Source organism: Manis javanica, chromosome 11 (assembly GCF_040802235.1).
Source record: "Manis javanica isolate MJ-LG chromosome 11, MJ_LKY, whole genome shotgun sequence".
Classification (NCBI taxonomy): domain Eukaryota; kingdom Metazoa; phylum Chordata; class Mammalia; order Pholidota; family Manidae; genus Manis; species Manis javanica.
The window spans coordinates 22384895-22401684 of record NC_133166.1 but is presented as its reverse complement, the minus strand read 5'-3'; the positions used below and the strand labels follow the sequence as shown (position 1 = coordinate 22401684).

Here is a 16790-nt window from a genome sequence, read left to right as displayed (position 1 = left end):
CCTCATGATGTTGCAAGGATTAGATAGAATGGTATATGACAGTGCCTTCTGCAGAAAACCAACAATAATCTTTTTATTACACACAGTTTGCAAAACACTGTGCTAAAGGCATTACATGTATTGTCCCTGAATCTATGTAACATTCTAGGAGACAGGGATATAAATTCCACATTACAGATTCCTGAGACAAGAGGTTAAGTGATTTGCCCAAGGTCATAGAGCTACTAAGCTGTACAGCCAGGTCTCAAAATCAGATCTGTTTGGTACCACAATACCCATCTTGGTCTCTACCCCACTCCCTCGAAGAGCTGTGCACCAAATGTTAATTTCCTTCCCTTTAAGCTCCAGCACTTGGCACAGGTCCCTGCAATATAGCCAGCACTTATTAAATATTTTTTGAATGAATAGATTGTAATAACTGATGTTCCTGCAACTGTAGCGTTTACAAAGAACTTTTGTCTGAATTTATTATTTTTCTCCCCCAAACCTGTTCCTCTTCCAAAGATCCTACTCCCAACAAATGGCACCAACATCTATCCAGTTGTACAAACCAGAAAACTAAGAGTCACCACCAACCCCTCTCTCCGTCCCACACATCATATCCAATCCATCACCAGGGCCTTCACTCAAACCTGTGTATCTCTCTGCATCCTCCATGACCTTGCTTCATGTTACTATTAGGTTCTCACCTAAAATGGTGCAAGAGCTCCCAACTGGTCTGCCCACAGCTCTGAATCCATCCTCCAATCTCTTCATTGCTGCAGCCAGAGTAGTCGTCTCAGCTTCTGACCATGTCACCTGCCTGCTGAAATCCCTAAATGTTCTTTCCTTTGGGGATAAAACCCAAACGCCCTCACACAGCCTGGCCACTGCCTGTGTCCCTTGCCTCATCTTAGATACAATCCTCTTTCCCTCTCAGACTATCCCAACCACCTCCCTCCATGGACCCTCCCAAAGTCCCTCCTTGTTGCACTTGCGTCCACGGGCTCTTCACACATGCTGCTCCCTCCCTGCTTTGTCTAATTAGCTCTTACCTCAGGTCTTAGCCTGGGCATCAATCCTTCCGCAAAGACCACAATCACCAGGTCAAATCCCCCTGCCAGAGGCTCTTGTGGCACCTGCTTCTCCTTAATGGCCCAGGTGGCACAGTTGTGCTTTTACATTTGCTTGTGAGTTTGATAAATCTATCCCTCAACCAGCCTATAAGCTTGATGTCTGGTTTTGTTGATCTCTCTGCAGTCTTTCCCAAGACAGGCGCCAGAGACAGCATCTGGTAGGTTTGCAACAAATACATGTTTCATTGATTAATTAACTGGTTGAAGCAATTAACGTTTCACCCAGGATACTATAAGCTCCTTTGGGGCAGGGCCCTACCTTGATGCTTCTGCACCACCGCCACCCCCAGCAGGTAGCACAGGACTGGACCTGGGAAGAGTGTAAATGAACACTGAGGGATGGTGACCATGTGGTTGACAAGGATGGGCGTGTTTGTCAGAGACAAGCAGTAAGGGAGTGCGGCAGGACAGGAAAGGGGAGGGAGCTGAGGAATGATGTAGTCTAAGTAGCCCTAGCCTTGGGCTGATAGGGAAAGGAAGATCTAGAGCATAAATAGTAGATTGTACTGGGTTGTCCCACCTTGAGGCAAAGGGGGCCAGGCTTCAGTGTGTATGTCTCAGATGGTCTTTAGTGATTGGCTATCCTGTCAACTGGCCCCAAGACACCAAAGCTGAGCAATGCTGGTCAGCTATCTCCCCTCCTCCTGCAACGTATCTAGCCCCTGTGACCTGCGGGACCCTTCCCTTCTCCTGCCTCACCCACTGGGTTGGGCCGATGTAACAAACTACCATGAACTGGGCAGCTTCAAAGAGCAGAAATATATGGTCTCACAGTTCTGGAGGCCAGAAGTCTGAAATCATGTCGGCAGGGCTGTGCTCCCTTCAGAAGCTCTAGAGGAGGATCTTTCCTTGACTCTCTCTGAGCTTCTGGTGTTTGCTGGTAGTCTTTGGTGCCGCTCAGCTTCCAATCTCTGCCTCTGTCACATGGCCTTCTTCCTGTGTGTCCCTGTGTCCAAAGTGCCTCCTTCTTATAAAGACTTCATCTTAACTTAATCACATCTGCAAAGACCCTTTTTCCAGACAAGGTCACATTCACAAGCACCAGGGATTAGGACTTGAACATTATGTTTTAGGGGGACATAATTCAATGCACTAACCCAGGAAGGCACAGTTAACCTCTTTCAAACTCTTTTGAACTTGCTCTTTCTGTATCTGAGGCCAAAGCCTTCTTCCTGGGGCCTCTCCTCTGACCCCTCAGCCTACATCAAAGAGGAAGTTCAGCTTCTCACTCCCAGAAATGCGCCCTGATGAAACCCTGCAATTCACCCAGCCGGCAGCTTGGACAGTAGCCCAAGGCTCTTGTGCCTTTTCTCAATCCTCACAATAGCCTCAAGAAGGTTTGATATTATTCCCATGTCATAGATGAGGAAATTGAGACTCAGGGAAGGTTCCTGCCTTACACAAAATCACACAGCAAAGAAATGGCGGAGCAGAGAGTTGATCCAGGTCTGCCTGATGCCAGACACCATGCCCTCAACCAATGCACCTGCTGCTGAAAGGCTTCCCTTGGTGGAACAGCTGCCAGATGGCAAGAGGGTACACGTAAACCCATCTAGCAACTTAGAAGAGTGCCATGAAAAAACCGCTAAGAGAATGAGGGAGAATACAACATTGGGGGCCTGTCTTTGGTCACCATGAGGACCCAGGAATGAGGAGTCACAGGTCACATGAAGAGATGAAAACAGGTGCTGAGGGGCAGTTTGGGGTGATGTTTCTTTAGGGAAGAATTTTCCTTTGGTGGTATTTTAAAATTGATTTTTTCTGTCCTACTTTCTTACCCCACTCATGGTGAACATCATTCTGCACCCTGGAGCCTGCCGGTGTTCTGGAGGCCAGTTTGTTTTGACGGATGTTCAGCGCTGGTCAAGCAAGCATGACTCTACTGTGGACCTGATTTCCTTTGATGGGAAGCCTGACTGTTCATCATGCAGCCGTGGTTTTACTGCGCAAACTCTGTTCTTCAGTCGGATGAAGTAACTTTCGCATGTCCATACTGAGATACTCCTCAAGACAGGCAGCCCTGCCCCAGACTCCTCAGAGGATGCAGTCACTCAGATTGGATTTATAGTGGCTAACATCCCATTTAAGCAGTCAGTGCATTTTGGCTGAGTGCCTACTCTGTCCTGGGCTCTGTGTTGGGGACTAAGGATAGAGAAATAAGCCAAACTTAGTTTTTCCTTTTAAGGAGCTCACATTTTACTGGGGTAGACAGGCAATTACAACCAATGGGATCAGTACTTTGAGAGCACTCTATCAAGTGAGGTTCTTGGTTGTACCTGCCACAATCTACCCAGGATAAAGTAGAAGGAGAAGAGAATCAGGCTCAGAGCTACAGAGCTGAAGGTCAGAAACAATGCAGACAAAATGCCCAACCAGTTTTCTAATGGAAACATCACCACCCTGCCACCTGTTGCTTGGCACCTAAGTGAGGTCTTGGCTATTATGGACTCTTCCATGGGTGCCCCTGGAGCACCTGGACACCTCCATCAGAGCGGCTTTCCCGGTGACTTTCTCTACCTGCATGCGGCCATCAGTGCTCACTATGCACTTCAGGGCACCTTCTTGATGAACCCCAGGTCACACGTGATACCCAAGCTATAGTGGAATGTGGGAAATGTTTTCTAGCATCTATAACACAGGAAGGCAATCTAGAAGGGGTTGGACCACTGGGTGTGTGTATCTGGAATTCAGGAAAGATATATGGACCAGTGAGCTGGGCCAGATCACGATCATGAGAATTTGCCTGAGTACAAACAGTGGTGAGAATGGTGACCCAGACCAGGTTCAAGGGTCCTTTCACTCTGATTCACCACTGAAACAGCAAACTAACTAGTAAGAGATGCAGCTGAAAGTGTGAAGGAAGCTCCCTGATGTCTCCCTAACTCCACATACAGGTGCACTTGAAGCCTTATGGTCAAAGAGAGGAGTAAGAAATGCTCCAGGGTAGGGGAACCCTGGGTGCCCACTGTCTATTGTTGTACTGGGCCAGAACTCAGCACTCAGGGGACACTTACTGTCATGAAGGGAATTCCTTCAATGGTAAATCCAAACTTCTATTTTGATATGGAGACATTCTATACAATGAAATACTATTATGTCCTGCGTTATAAATGTTGACCAAGAGGTTGCACACTTTGGGAGTTAGGGGAAATGTACTTATCAACACTTCAAGAAGACTGAATCAGGAGAAGGGGAAATCATCACAGAATCAAGACACAGTGTAAATCTCAAGCATGATGAATACAAAGAAAAGTATAACCTAATCACACAGTTGTTAATCACACTGTGATAAACAACGAAGGTAAAATCTTAAAAGCAGCCAGAGAAAGAGATGCATTGCTTCCAAAGGAGTAATAACAAGTAATAATGGTGCCCTTTGCTTCATGTATGGACCTGTCCGAGTATGTCCTCAGAGAACAATCTGGCTGCATTATCTCTGCACAGATTTCCTTCACACACAGCCCCCTAGGAGGTGGGGAGGCCTCCTGTATCCTGAGGCCTCCAGGGGACTCACCATTCCAGTTTACAGACAGGAAAACTGAGACTAGTGAGGAATCCCAGTGAAGGGCCGGCCAGCAGAGAAGGGCAAGCCCTGGAGGAAAGCAAAGAGCTGAGGGGCAGGGACTCCAGTGGGAGGTGGCAACTCCTCTGTCGTGTCAGGAGAGAGAAGCCCCTGGGAATTTCTGTCGGGCAGAAAGCCTTCTCTGACGTCCTTGATCTTCCCTACCCTAGGCACGCTGCCTACTTTTGCCACCTTCCCCTTAGTCCCTCGTCCTGCAACTCTCCCTTCCCTCCCCAGCCCTGTCCAGAGCCTAGCAGGGGGGACAGTGGTTGCCCTGCTTCCCAGGTGGCCACTGGCCCTTCACCCCCCGCCCCCAGGAGGCTGCAGCTGTGGCAGTGAACGCAGCCTCTCCCCGCCATCCTCTCCAGGCACGCCCCGGCCTTGTTGGGCCCCCTCATGCCATCCTTGGCTCTCTTCCCCTCCCCTTCCCCAGGCCCCACCTCCCTGTCACAAGCAGATTGAGCCCTGGGAGGCTGAGCCCTGAGGGCAGGCTGAGGCCTGGAGCCTAGCCCCTGCCCCTCCCCACTGCCCAGCATGCTTTCCTGGTCCACGCGCAATGGCCTCACCTCCCATCCCGGTCCTCTGCATCCAAACTACAAGACCCCCTGGGCCCCCGCCTCCTCCTGATGCCCCTTCACGCTGGGCTTGCTGCTGCGCTGACCCTCCTGCTTCATCAGCATGGGGCCAAGCCTTGCAGCGCTGTCTCCTAGCTATTTCATGCCCAGAGGAGGGGGTTCAGCCCACACTGCCTTCCCAGGCATCCTTCTGCAGGAAGGGAGGCAGACATCCAAGGGGACAGGGTTTTATTCATGTAAAACCAATGGACCTCAGTCCTGCCCAGAGAGGAGCTGAAGGGGCTACAGGCCCCTGAGAAATGTTTCTTATTTTCCTTGTGGGGTCTGTAAAGAGCATGCCCCGTGCAGACAGTGGAGTCTGCGTGAAGTGTGTGTGTCAGAGAGTGAGCATGCAAGTCGGAGTATGCACGTGTCTGTGTGAGAACGTGTATGTGCCTGAGTACGAGAGGGATGTAGAGGAGTGGACAGGAGCGGGTTAGCCCCTCGGTGCCCCGCCCCTCTCACCCGCAGCCTCAGACCTCTGGGGCAGTGAGGACAGCAAGGGTCAGGCACCACTCGGTGGCCATGAGCTACACTACAAGCCACAGTCCTTCACCCCTTTTCACATGCCCCTCCTACGGCCCGCCCCTCAACACAGGTACTCAGAGTGGATCCCCGGTTTCTTTCCCAAACCAGTGGCTAACCCTCCCTACCTACCACGACAATCCTGCAGAGACAGAGACCCTGCCCCCCTAAACATTTATCCCAGATAAAGGGCCCTCGGAGGGGAGTCAGGCAGGTGGGGTTCTCACCCCAACCTTGAGGGATTACTTAGCTCCCCTGAAGCTCAAGCTACAGAATGAGATAATGGTATCTTCTCCATGGAGTCCATGTGAGGTTTTATGTAAAATGAAATCAAGTTCTGAGGACAGGGCAGCTACAAGAAGCCAGGGCCAAGCCTTGTGACAAGCCAACCCAGAGTCCCCGGAGTCCCTCCCCCACCCAGGCCCTGCCCAACTTCTCCCCTGGAGGCCCTTTCTCTGCTCTCCAGAAGGATCTTTCTAAAATGCATGTCCAAGCCACTCCCCTACTGAAAACTTTCCCTGGCTCCCCACTGCCCACAAAATACAGCCAAACTCCCTGGCATTAAGGCTTCCCGCTCTGGCCACGTCCTTCCCACTCCCCCTGCCACGCCACCCCTGGCCCCATGCCCCCGGCTCCTCATTCCCTGTCAGTCACTCCTCTCTGGCCCTGTATAAGCAGTTCTTTCTACACAGAGTGCCTTTCCCCTTTTGCCTTCAGGAAAACAACACCTGCTCCTCTCCTAAACCTCCCTGTTGTTCTTAGGGTCATGATCCTGCCTGGATGCCTGGATCCCAAGACCAAGCATCCCACAGGGTTGTTGTGTCCTGTGTATGAGTTTGGGTCTGTTTCCCTCACCAGGCTATTAAGATTCTCCAGACCAGGGACAAAGACAGAGTTGGCTCTGGGCCTCAGCACAAGGTCCTGCATGCACAAAGAAATATTTCTGAGTTGTTCATTCAATGTGGTGGCAAGGAGGGACTTGTCACAGCATGGGCCTCAAACAGGATTAAATGTCCTCAAGGGAGGGTTGGGCTGGGGACAGACAAATGTGGGAGATGGGAGTAGGCTCCTGATGTGTGTACCCAGGTAGTTCTTGCTCTTTGTCCAAAGGCTTGTGGAAGAGGGACACACACATACATTCAGGGTCATTGGGGGCTCAAGGTGGGGGGATCAAAGCCCCTAGATCAGCCCATACTGGCACTGATGTCAGCTGGGTACCATCAGAATGGCCATCCCCTGTCAACCTTGGGCCAGGGACTGACCCACTGCCTGGGGGCTGCTGGTCAGCCTAGGTCCATGCTGTGAGAGGACAGAGGGGGCACCCAAAGCAGGGATTGGGCAGGGGAGGGGCCTGGACTTCACAGGCCCAAGAGAAGGCTAGAGGACCTGAGACTATCAGCCCAGGGGATCAGATTCTAAACCATAACAAGCTGTGGGGTGGGAGAAGTAGACAGGCTCTGTGGTCCCCAAAGCAAGGCTGGCACCCCAGGGGCATGGCCCTGTCCCTCTCCTCCCAGCCCTGCCTGCCTCCCTCCCCTAGGAAAGGAGATCCCAGTGCCCAACCCTTAACTCATCAACCTCTACTGATCTGGAAGAGATGAACAGGGAGAGGGGACAGGAGAGGAGCAGGCAAGTGAGCGGACAGAGTCTGGAAATGTTGCCAGTCAGAGCCTCCATGTGGCCCCAGTCTGAAGTCTGCCCCTCCTGGCCTGCATAGAGGTAAACACTCTCACAGCCAGGAGAGCAGAGAACCAGCTCCACAGACACAACCCAGGGCTGCATCTGGTACAGTCAGACTCAGGGCTGCCCTTTTGGCAGGACTTATGGGGACACAGACAGGTGTCCTTGAGGCCAGGAGGCCTTGAGGCCCAGGGCTTGGCTGTTCTCCCAGGAAGTCTCCTTGATTGCTTCAGCTCCTCATCTCCCTTGCCGGTCCACAGCCTCTGCTAGCCAACATGTCTACCTGCTGCTCCATGCCCAGGCCTCCCCATCGGCCATCTGCCCGTAAGCTGTGACCACCTGGCACAGGACTGACCCAGGGATACCCCAACAGGCCTATGACTCCCCCAGAAGAGGGGCTATGCACCAGGATGGGGGCTCCAGTAGCCAGGGGGTTCTAAGGGCATTTGCCTCCCCCAATTCTGTTTCCCTCAAACCCCATGAACAAAGTCTGCAAACAGCCCGATGGGGAAGGGTTGGTAGAAAGAAATAGATTTATTCTCATGTACAAAGCGGTCAGCCCACAGGACCATATACAACAGGTACACAGAGTCCTAAAAAAACACATCTCTCTAAAGGCAACTCAGAATAGGTAAGGCAGGTGGCCCCCCTCCCTCCACCCCACAACACATACAGAACAAAACAGGTAAGGGAACTGGTCTGACCCAAGAAGCCCAGCCCTGTGGGGTCTCCCAAGCCCTGGGGCATGGGTAGATATGGCCTTAAAGAAGGGAGAAGCCCTGCCAGGGCGGAGGCCAGGTCCTTCTCTGGCTGCAGGAACGGGGAGGGGCTCAGGCTATGGGAGTACACTCAGGGGACTACTGAGGGACTGGGGGTTGGCTCTCAGCCCTAAGGTGGCAGGGACATTCCATGGCCTCTCCCAGGGCTCCACAGAGCTAGGACACTTTAATCTAAGAGGGGTCTTAGAGAATGAACTGTCTCTCCCTCCTGTGTCACCCAGATAGGAGAAGGGACTTGCTCAGGGCCACACAGCCAGGAGGAAGCATTGTTGACTCAACTGGAGCTTGTCTCCCAGCCCAGGGAGCCTCCCCACCCACCATTCCCTCCTGCTCTCTTCCTGAGCCCTGTCTCCCACTGAACCACCCCTCTGGCAGCTCCCTTGTGGGGCTGCCCCAAAGCCCACCGTGAGTACAGTGGTGGTCCTCAGGGGCACCTTCGGCCCTATGGCTATTTCTAGTCCTCCAGCAGAGCTCAGGACTGTTTCTAAGACCTACCCTCTGCTCACTGAGATGTTCCACTGTCTCCTTGAGTGAGGATCCTAGAGGGAGGAAAAGGGCATGTATCTGATGGGGTAGGGCCCAGGAGAAAGCAGCTCGGCTGCTTCAGAGAAGGACTGGCTCGGGGAGGACTGGCCAAAGTGCGGTCGGAGGTGCAGAGCAGGCCTACTGCTCAGTGGTCACCCTGTGTTCTCAGAGGACAAATGACTAAGTCTTGGTGAGGCTGGAAGCCTTGCTTCCATTATACAGACAAGAAGGGAGGTCCAGAGGTCAGCATTTGCCCAGGATCACACAGGATGTTCCGGTCTAGAATCCAGAACCCGTGGCTCTGGTCCTAGGGCATCGGGCCAGACCAGTGGAGGGTTGTGGGAGGAGGCCTGGGTGGGGAAGGGTCCTAGAAGGGGCTCACTCAGCATCAAGGCTGCAACAGCCATTGATGGGGGCCCCCGTGCCATCTAACTCAGGCACCTCGTACTCCTCATCCAGGAAGTCCAGCGAGTTGTTGCTTGGGAGGCCGCGGATGGTAAACTTGTGGGATACCTTGGTCCAGTGCTCACGGTTAGAGGCCACACGTTCATACAGCTCTGCTGCCTTGGGGAACAGGTCCTGCAACAGCCTGGGGGTGCATGGGGCAGAAGTCGCAGCAAGAAAGATTAAGGCTGTACCACAGGTAGAACTTTCACAAGAGTGCCTGGCATAGGACTGAATGATCAAGGAGAGCATAATGGCCTCTTTCCATGGAGGACTGAGGGTGAAGTGAAGGGCCTATCTAGGGGCAAAGCAGACCACTATGCCCAGAGGTGGGGGGGCATCAGCTAGAGCTGGGCCTGGACAGCCTAGCACCTATGTCTGCTGTGAGGGCCGCAGCCAGCCCCATCCCAGCCTACAGCCCCTTCTCTGTGCTGGTCCCCAGCAGTCCCCCTCAGCTCTCTCACTTGTAAATGGGCATTGCAATGTGCTCCATGAAGCTGATCTGCAGCTCGGGGATGTAGGCCTTCTCACGGTCCATCATCTCCATCGGCCTGTTGCCCATGGCCTTCTCCTGGGGGGATCAAGTCATCAGGCACCAGGGCCAGGCTGACCCGCCTCCTCCCAGACCCGAACAGGAGCCCTCTCCCAGCCAGGACCCCTGAGGTCACTTCCCACATACCAAGTCTCCTTGGGAGAAGAATTCTTTGTAGATCAGCTCCTGGAAGGCCAACAATCTCATCACATCTTGTGAGCAGGCTCTACCCACTGAGATCCTCTACAGTTCATTCCCAAAGGGGCAAACTGAGGCATCCCTCGGCCCACTGGAGAGCCATCCTCACCACCCCAAGCCTGGCAAGGGGCTGGCCCACCTTCCACCAGCCACTGACTTGCTGTGTGACCCCCAGGAGTCCATGCCCCTCTCTGAATCTCCCCATCTGTTGCTCTGAGGTGGTCTAGGTTTCTGTCTCCCCAAAATATAGCCAGGCTGAACTCAGCATAGAGTGGTGTGCAGGCTGCAGGAGCCACCTGCAGACAGGTGTGCAGCCCGCGCCTTCCCAGGGAAGGACGGCACTTACTGCGATCTTCCTTGTTGTCTTCCAGCCCTTGGTCTGGTCTGAGAGGTCACAGGAGGTCATGAGGAGGCAGAGGAGGAGGCTGTGGTGGTGCCTGTTGGTTTTGTCGTAGCCCACTGTTGGGGAGAGGATGGGGTCAAGGGCCCCCAAAGTGGTCCAGGGATTCCAGCACTCTGGATGGGAGCCAAGGGGCCAGGACTGGGTCTGCCTGGTAGGTAGTTGCTGGAGGGGTAGACCTAAACCCCTCGAATGCTCTGTGGGCAAATCCTCCTTTTAGAGGCCCCTCCTCAATCGCAAGGCCTGGGGCTCCAGGCAGGCACCTTCAGCCATCTTCTGGAGGTCCTTAAAGATGCGGAGGTGGTGGGCCAGGTCTGTGGCCAAGATGATGTCCCTCATCAGGTCCAGCATGCGCTGATAGTCCTGAGCCATGCAGGGCAGAAGGGGGAAGCTCAAGGCCTCCTGCCAGACCCCCTTACCCACTGCCCTGGCCCTGAGGAGCCTCCATCCCTCAACTCCCTCTCCTGTTCCAGGTTAGCTCCCGCCTTCCACTCTCTCACCCCCAACCCCGCCCCATCACCTTCCGGGAGAAGTGATCGAAGATGTTGCAACCATGTGTGTTGAGGATGGCGATGGCCTGAGCGAAGTGGTGCCTCTGTGGGGAGAGGAGAGGTGGGCGGGCAGCCAGGGCCCGAGCTCCCTCGCCATGGACCCCCAAAGGGAGCACAGCAGGCAAAACTGGTGAGCCAGCGGGTCCAGCTCCTTTTCTGGGCTGGGTTGACTCTGGGTGAGCCTGAGCAAGTCTCTGGCAGGCTCAGAGCCTCAGGTTCCTCAGCCGTCCCATGGAGGGACACCACCAGGTAAGCTCTGAGTGCCACTCAAGCTGGAACAATCCTGAAATGATCCTCTGGAGTCCTAGACACTAATTCATGCGGCAAACATTCGTGTGCTGACAAGGAAAGGCAGTGATGAGGCGAGAGCAAGGCCCCTGTCTCCTGACATGGAAGGGCTGTCGCTTGGAGGAGGCGCAGGCTTAGCCCAGGGCACGCAGGGCAGAAGCAGGGCAGCCATGAGGCCCTCTGGGAGGGAGCGAGCCTCTCGTCTCTAGGGTTGTGCAAGCCAGGGCTGGTGTGGAGAAGGTGACCTTGGCAGTGTGCCTCCTATTCCATGCCAAGCCCTGTGCCAAGCGCAGGGAACTCATAGGTGTCTCAGATTTTGTCCCTGCCCAAGAAGCTCCCGTCCGGGGGCAGGTGGACCCAAACCAAAGAATCTGAGGTAGAGCTGAGTGCGAACGGGGTGCAGCCCATCCCAGGCTTGGGGGAGAGTGGCTGCACATGGTGTTCCCAAACGTGCAAAGAGAAATGTGCTAAATACAAGTTCTCCCTTCGCAAACCTAGGCTTGGACAGAACCCACAGGGATATTGGGCAGGATGGCGGTACCTCCATGACGGAGCCCTCAGAGCTGTAGAGCGCGGCCAGCACAGATTTCTGGAAAAGCCCGGGAGAACTCCATCACTCCTCACACCCAGGGGCGAGAGCCTGCCCCGTGAGGCTGAGCACTGCCCTGCTCCCCGCTTCCCCCTGCTCTCACCACCCTGCTCCTGCACCTCAGAGCCCAGCACAAAGCCGGGGAGGGCCTCCTCCTGTCTCTAAACTGGCTCCTGTCTTACCAGCCCCCACCCTCACTCTGGGGAGGGTGCCCACTGTGAGGAGGGCAGGGTCTCACCGAGGCCACCTGGAAGGAGTTGTTCGTGCCTCTGTGGTCCAGGTCATGACACATGCAGGAAACAAACAAGGCAAAAATCTCGATGTCCCTGGTTGGCAGAGAGGAGAGGAGGTTCAGCTGTAGCTCCTTCCCCACAACGCCAGAAGTGGGAGGGCTGGATGTGATGTGCGAGAGCCACCAAGATAGGAGCTTGGGACACCTGTGTCCCCTTCCTCGAAATAAGCCCTGGTCTGGAGTTTGGCAGGCTCATCACTCCCTGGGTATGTGACTGGGCGAGTCCCACCTGGAACCTTCTCATTGGACTGTTAAGAGGGTCCCACAAAGAGGTGCATGTAAAGTGCCTGCCACAAAGGACATGTTGCTCTGTCCCAGCAAAAAGGACCCCAGTGACTGCCAGACAGGGGGCAAGTGTAGCCACTTACTCGAGGTAGTTGGTGAGCTCCAGGTTCTTGTAGAGCAGGTAGCAGAAGTGAGAGACAGAGAAGGCGTGCATCCAGTTGTGGTAGGGGGGATCCCGGTAGCCCTTCTTCACCATTAAACAGAACCTGGGGGAGGGGAGAGGGTAGCAGAGGGGCCGCAGGCTCTCCTCCTCCAGGAACCCCTTCGGGCTCTGCCCTGCACCATTTCTTTCCTTCACTCCTGGTCCCAGGCCTGGAAATTACCTCTCACTCACAGATCCTTCCCACCCTCACAAGACTGGGCCTCCCCTAGTTGGCCTCAGAGGCCTCTTCCCAGAATGCTGGGGGCAATGGATGTGGCTAGAGAGGGCAGACGGAGGCAAAGACTGGGGCTGCCTGCATGTGGAGGGGAGGGCTGGGGGCACTCACCGGGCCAGGGTTGAGCAGTCAATTTTGTAGTTATTGATGAAATTCATGTCTTGCAGCATGCTCAGGATGGCCTGGGGAGAGCAGAAGGAAGGGATCAGAGGGATTGTCAGTTTCACGATGGGGCCACTGCCTTGGCCTATCTTGAAGCCTCCAAAATTTTAGTCTTGGAACTTTAGATCTAAACTAGAGAACCATACAAGGGTAGAGCCAAGCATTCTCAGAGCCATGAAGAACTCTTGAAACTGAGCTCACACAAACTCTTAGAAAAACAGGAAGGGAGGTGCCAGCCCTGAGGCCACTTGCCCTAGGCATCACTGGAGCAGCCCCTGCGATCATCAGTCATCCAGTCTTGCCCCTGGCCTCTCAGCAGGACCTGTGGCCCATGCCCATGGACCACATCCATCACTGGAAGACTCTGTAGCCTTTTCTGATGACTCTCTTGCCAGGAAGTACCTATGCACATCTAACTTAAATCTCCAGCTGCACACCCTTCACCTCTGCAGTCACATGGGGGAGGGCCAGCTCACCATGGAAGTGTCATCCTCAGGCAGAGAGCGAGGGGTGTAGGTGAAACTGGCAAAGTTGGTGTCAATGGCAGCCACAGGCTGGATCCCATCATAGAGGAGTTTGGTGTATTCATCATCAGAAACCTAGAGAGGGCCACCAGGGCACTAGAAGATAGCTCACCCAGATCCAGTGGTCTCAGCCTCAAATTCCCACAGCAGGAAGCTGGTCCCCACCCCAAATTCACCCCAGTTGGGCTGTCTACTCCATGGATTGTCGCTGGGCAGGAGATCACCACCCTCCCTTCACCATCTTGCAGTCCAACTATTGTACCTCCTTGCCTGTGCCCACCCTCATCTGTAACAGCCTACCCTCAGCAATGACAGAGAACACCCCTTTGTGGCACCCCCAAATCATGGCAGACTTCCATAGATACTAATGCAAAGATTTCTTTTTTTGGGGGATGCATCCCAGAGTCTAACCTCAGTCCTTCTTGCTACAGCTTTGACCTTATCCACAAAGTCTGGGGCCCTTTGGTCTGCACACAGGTGAGAGGAAATAGTCAAATGAACAACGCCAGCACATACTCTGAACTAAAGCCTGGGATAGCCTTTCTGATACAGGGTCTGGGAAGGGGATGGAATATCAGCAGTGTGCTCAGGACTCTATGGCCACTGTACCTAGGGGAGCTGTGAGAAGGGCCCAGAGCAGGCTTCCCAGCCTTCAGTAATTCCCAAGATGGGAATTATCCCTGCACATGGGGAACAAGTGGCTATACCATGGTCTTCCCTTGGCTGAGTCGGGCTGGCAGCCTCGGTGCTGAACCAGAAACTGCTTAGAAGAAAACTGCCTGAAGGAGAACAGGACAGCAGAAGGCCAGACATTGCTCTGGGTCTACCTTCTCATCTTGAAGAGGGCATGGGACACTGGGACCCTGAGAAGGGGGACAGAAGCTCCATGCAGGCCTCACCTTCATGTGGTACATCATCATCTCGTTGGCTAGGTGGCTGCGATACTGGGCCTCATTCACTTTTTTGTACAGGAGGGACTAGGGGGAAAGAGGGGGAAAAAATGGGGCTCAAGTGAGGTGCACTCTTAGAATGCCTGGGGTCCAAAATCCATTGGCACCAAAGCGTCAGACAGAGGCTCTGTTCCTGTTCTGTGCTGGATCCTGCCTGAGCCTCCAAGCTCCAGCCCAGAATACGGAGCCCCTCCAGTTCTCATGAAACTTCCCCTGCTCCTCCTCCCCAGCTCCTTTCAGCATTTGATTGGGCACTTTGCCCCCCCTCCCGAGCCTTCAATGGTGAAGTCCAAGGCCCATGGCAGAGAGAAGCAAGAAGGGGGTATAGCTAGGGACCAAGGGGTTGGATTCCCAGGCCAGAGCCACCAGCACTAGAAAATGAGACCCAACATTTCCCAAAGAGAAGCTGACCAGTGGCTTGGGACCAGTGGCTTCCAGGGGGTGGGGAGAAATAATGACAGCTGAGGTTTCCTATGATCCTGGGAGGCTAACTGGCCAGGACAGGAAGTGGTATCCCCAATATTCCGATGAGAAACTAAGTCCAGAGATGACCAGCAGGTACTGAAGGTTGCACAGCAACCCAGCAGCAGGGTTCTGAATCTTGGCAGAAGCACAGACTTGTCTGGATAGAGTAAGGAGAGTCAAGGCGGAGAAGAGAACAGGGGGTCCTGCACCGGCCCGCCCGGTCCCTGCTCACATGGGCAATGCTGATGCCACAGTAGATGGAGAAAGCTGTCGCCAGGTCCTCGTCGAACTTGCTGAACCAAGGCCCATTGATCTTGTTCACCAGCTCTGCCACACCGATGACCTCTGGGAATCCGAGAGGGGTTAGGACCAGTGGGTGGATGTGTCTGGGAGGGTTTGGCCCTCCCAGAGTGTCCCATGCCTGGAAACCCCTTCCCTTCTTCTCCAGGATTCTAGGGCGGTGGGGGAAGGGTGGCCGACCCTCCGCTTGGCTCCGCCCCATCCTGTTCAGGCCCCGCCCTATGTTGGCCCCGCCCCTCCTCCGAGCCGCCAGGAGCCCGCACCCTGGTTCTCATTCTTGATGGGGAAGCAGAGGATGTTGCGCGTGCGGAAGCCAGTGCTGTCGTCCACACCGCGGTAGAAAAGCGGGTGCGCGTACGCATCAGGGATGTTCAAGATCTGGCCGGTGGTTGCCACGTGGCCCGCGATGCCCTGGTCAGCCGGGATGCGGATCTCATAGCTCTTCAGGACAAGGATGGAGTAGGGAGGAAGAAGTTGGTTGGTGGCCAGGGAGGACCAATGACTGTCACCCTGCTCCCAGGCCCCCTACAGACTCCTGGCCCACAGGACCACGGCCACACATTCCTACCATGGGGCCCTGCCTCACCTCATCATCCACCACGCCCCCATCAAACACCTTGGCCACCAGCTCATTCTGATCCAGCAGGAACACAGAGCAGCTGTGGGAGACAGCCTTGGTCAACAGGGCCCTGATACCCCTGTCCAACCACCCCCACTTCTCACGGCTTGAGGGAAAGCCCGATTTCTGAGGCCTGGAAGGAGTGACCTGTGGTGAAATCACTTAGGGCTGGCTGACTGCAGAGATTAGTCCAGCCCTGGGATTTCTCTTTTTTTTTTTTTGTGGTGCCTACTGTGTGCCAGGCAATGCGTTGGGAGATGAGGACGCACAGGCAGCAAAGTGAGCCCTGCCCGAGGGACATAGTCATTAAATAGAGGATCACAGAAAATGTGCCAGGGTCCCACAGGCAGGCAGTGGAGGTGCGGAATGAGCGGGGGGAAGAGAGGAGGAAGCCTCTTCACTCACATCTCAGCATTGCTGAGGTTTCTGGCCTCTGTGATGATCTCCTGAAGCAGGACAGAGACGTCATCTGTGGGAGGGAGAGGAGTGAGGGGTGCTGGTGAGACCAGGCTGGAGTGCCCAGACCAAACCACCTCACCTCTCATCCCCAAGTGCCAGCCCCCACTCCCACCCCACAGCCAGGCATGGAGGAAGAGAGTGCACACTCACCCAGGTGAGTGAACAGGTTCTTTGCCACTTGGAGAAGGGCCTGGAAAGGAGAAAACAGAGATCCTAGAGGTTAAGTTGCAGGGGTCACCCTCTCAGGCCCCTGCCTCCAATAGCCCCAGAGTCTTCTCATTCCTCCCCAAGGGATCTCCAGACAGGCTGGAGACTGGCAGAATCTAATTTTATCATTTGCCTACTAAGTGAAGGGGTGGGAAGTGGCCCCCGTGAAGGTGCATAGGAATCTCGAATCACAGATGCTCCATTCACCTCGGCTCTAGCTGCCCAGATGTTGCTGTAGTACCCAAGTTGGACACTAGAGGACGATCGCATACAGAGCCTGCATCCAGAGGCGCTGTCCAGAGCAATGGCTGGTCTCACTCTTTAAGAGCACTGGGTGCTGTAGAGGGC

General features: G+C 54.5%; 1 protein-coding gene across 5 annotated transcripts in view; it reads right to left on the bottom strand.

Moving 5' to 3' along the window:
- Positions 1-8011: 8011 nt before the first annotated feature.
- The window catches only part of PDE2A (phosphodiesterase 2A), an 87448-nt gene continuing 78669 nt past the window's right edge, over positions 8012-16790 (bottom strand). For all 5 annotated transcript variants that reach the window (XM_073216034.1, XM_073216037.1, XM_073216033.1 and 2 more), the window contains 17 exons: positions 16386-16425; positions 16182-16245; positions 15744-15816; positions 15421-15598; positions 15090-15202; positions 14342-14419; positions 13395-13517; positions 12868-12938; positions 12463-12585; positions 12041-12128; positions 11755-11802; positions 10895-10969; positions 10638-10737; positions 10321-10433; positions 9924-9962; positions 9709-9815; positions 8012-9389 (listed from right to left, as the gene is read on the bottom strand). In XM_073216034.1, the coding sequence (XP_073072135.1) occupies positions 9179-9389; positions 9709-9815; positions 9924-9962; positions 10321-10433; positions 10638-10737; positions 10895-10969; positions 11755-11802; positions 12041-12128; positions 12463-12585; positions 12868-12938; positions 13395-13517; positions 14342-14419; positions 15090-15202; positions 15421-15598; positions 15744-15816; positions 16182-16245; positions 16386-16425 (1644 nt within the window). In that variant the 3' untranslated portion in view covers positions 8012-9178. The remainder of the gene's footprint in view (positions 9390-9708; positions 9816-9923; positions 9963-10320; positions 10434-10637; positions 10738-10894; positions 10970-11754; positions 11803-12040; positions 12129-12462; positions 12586-12867; positions 12939-13394; positions 13518-14341; positions 14420-15089; positions 15203-15420; positions 15599-15743; positions 15817-16181; positions 16246-16385; positions 16426-16790) is intronic.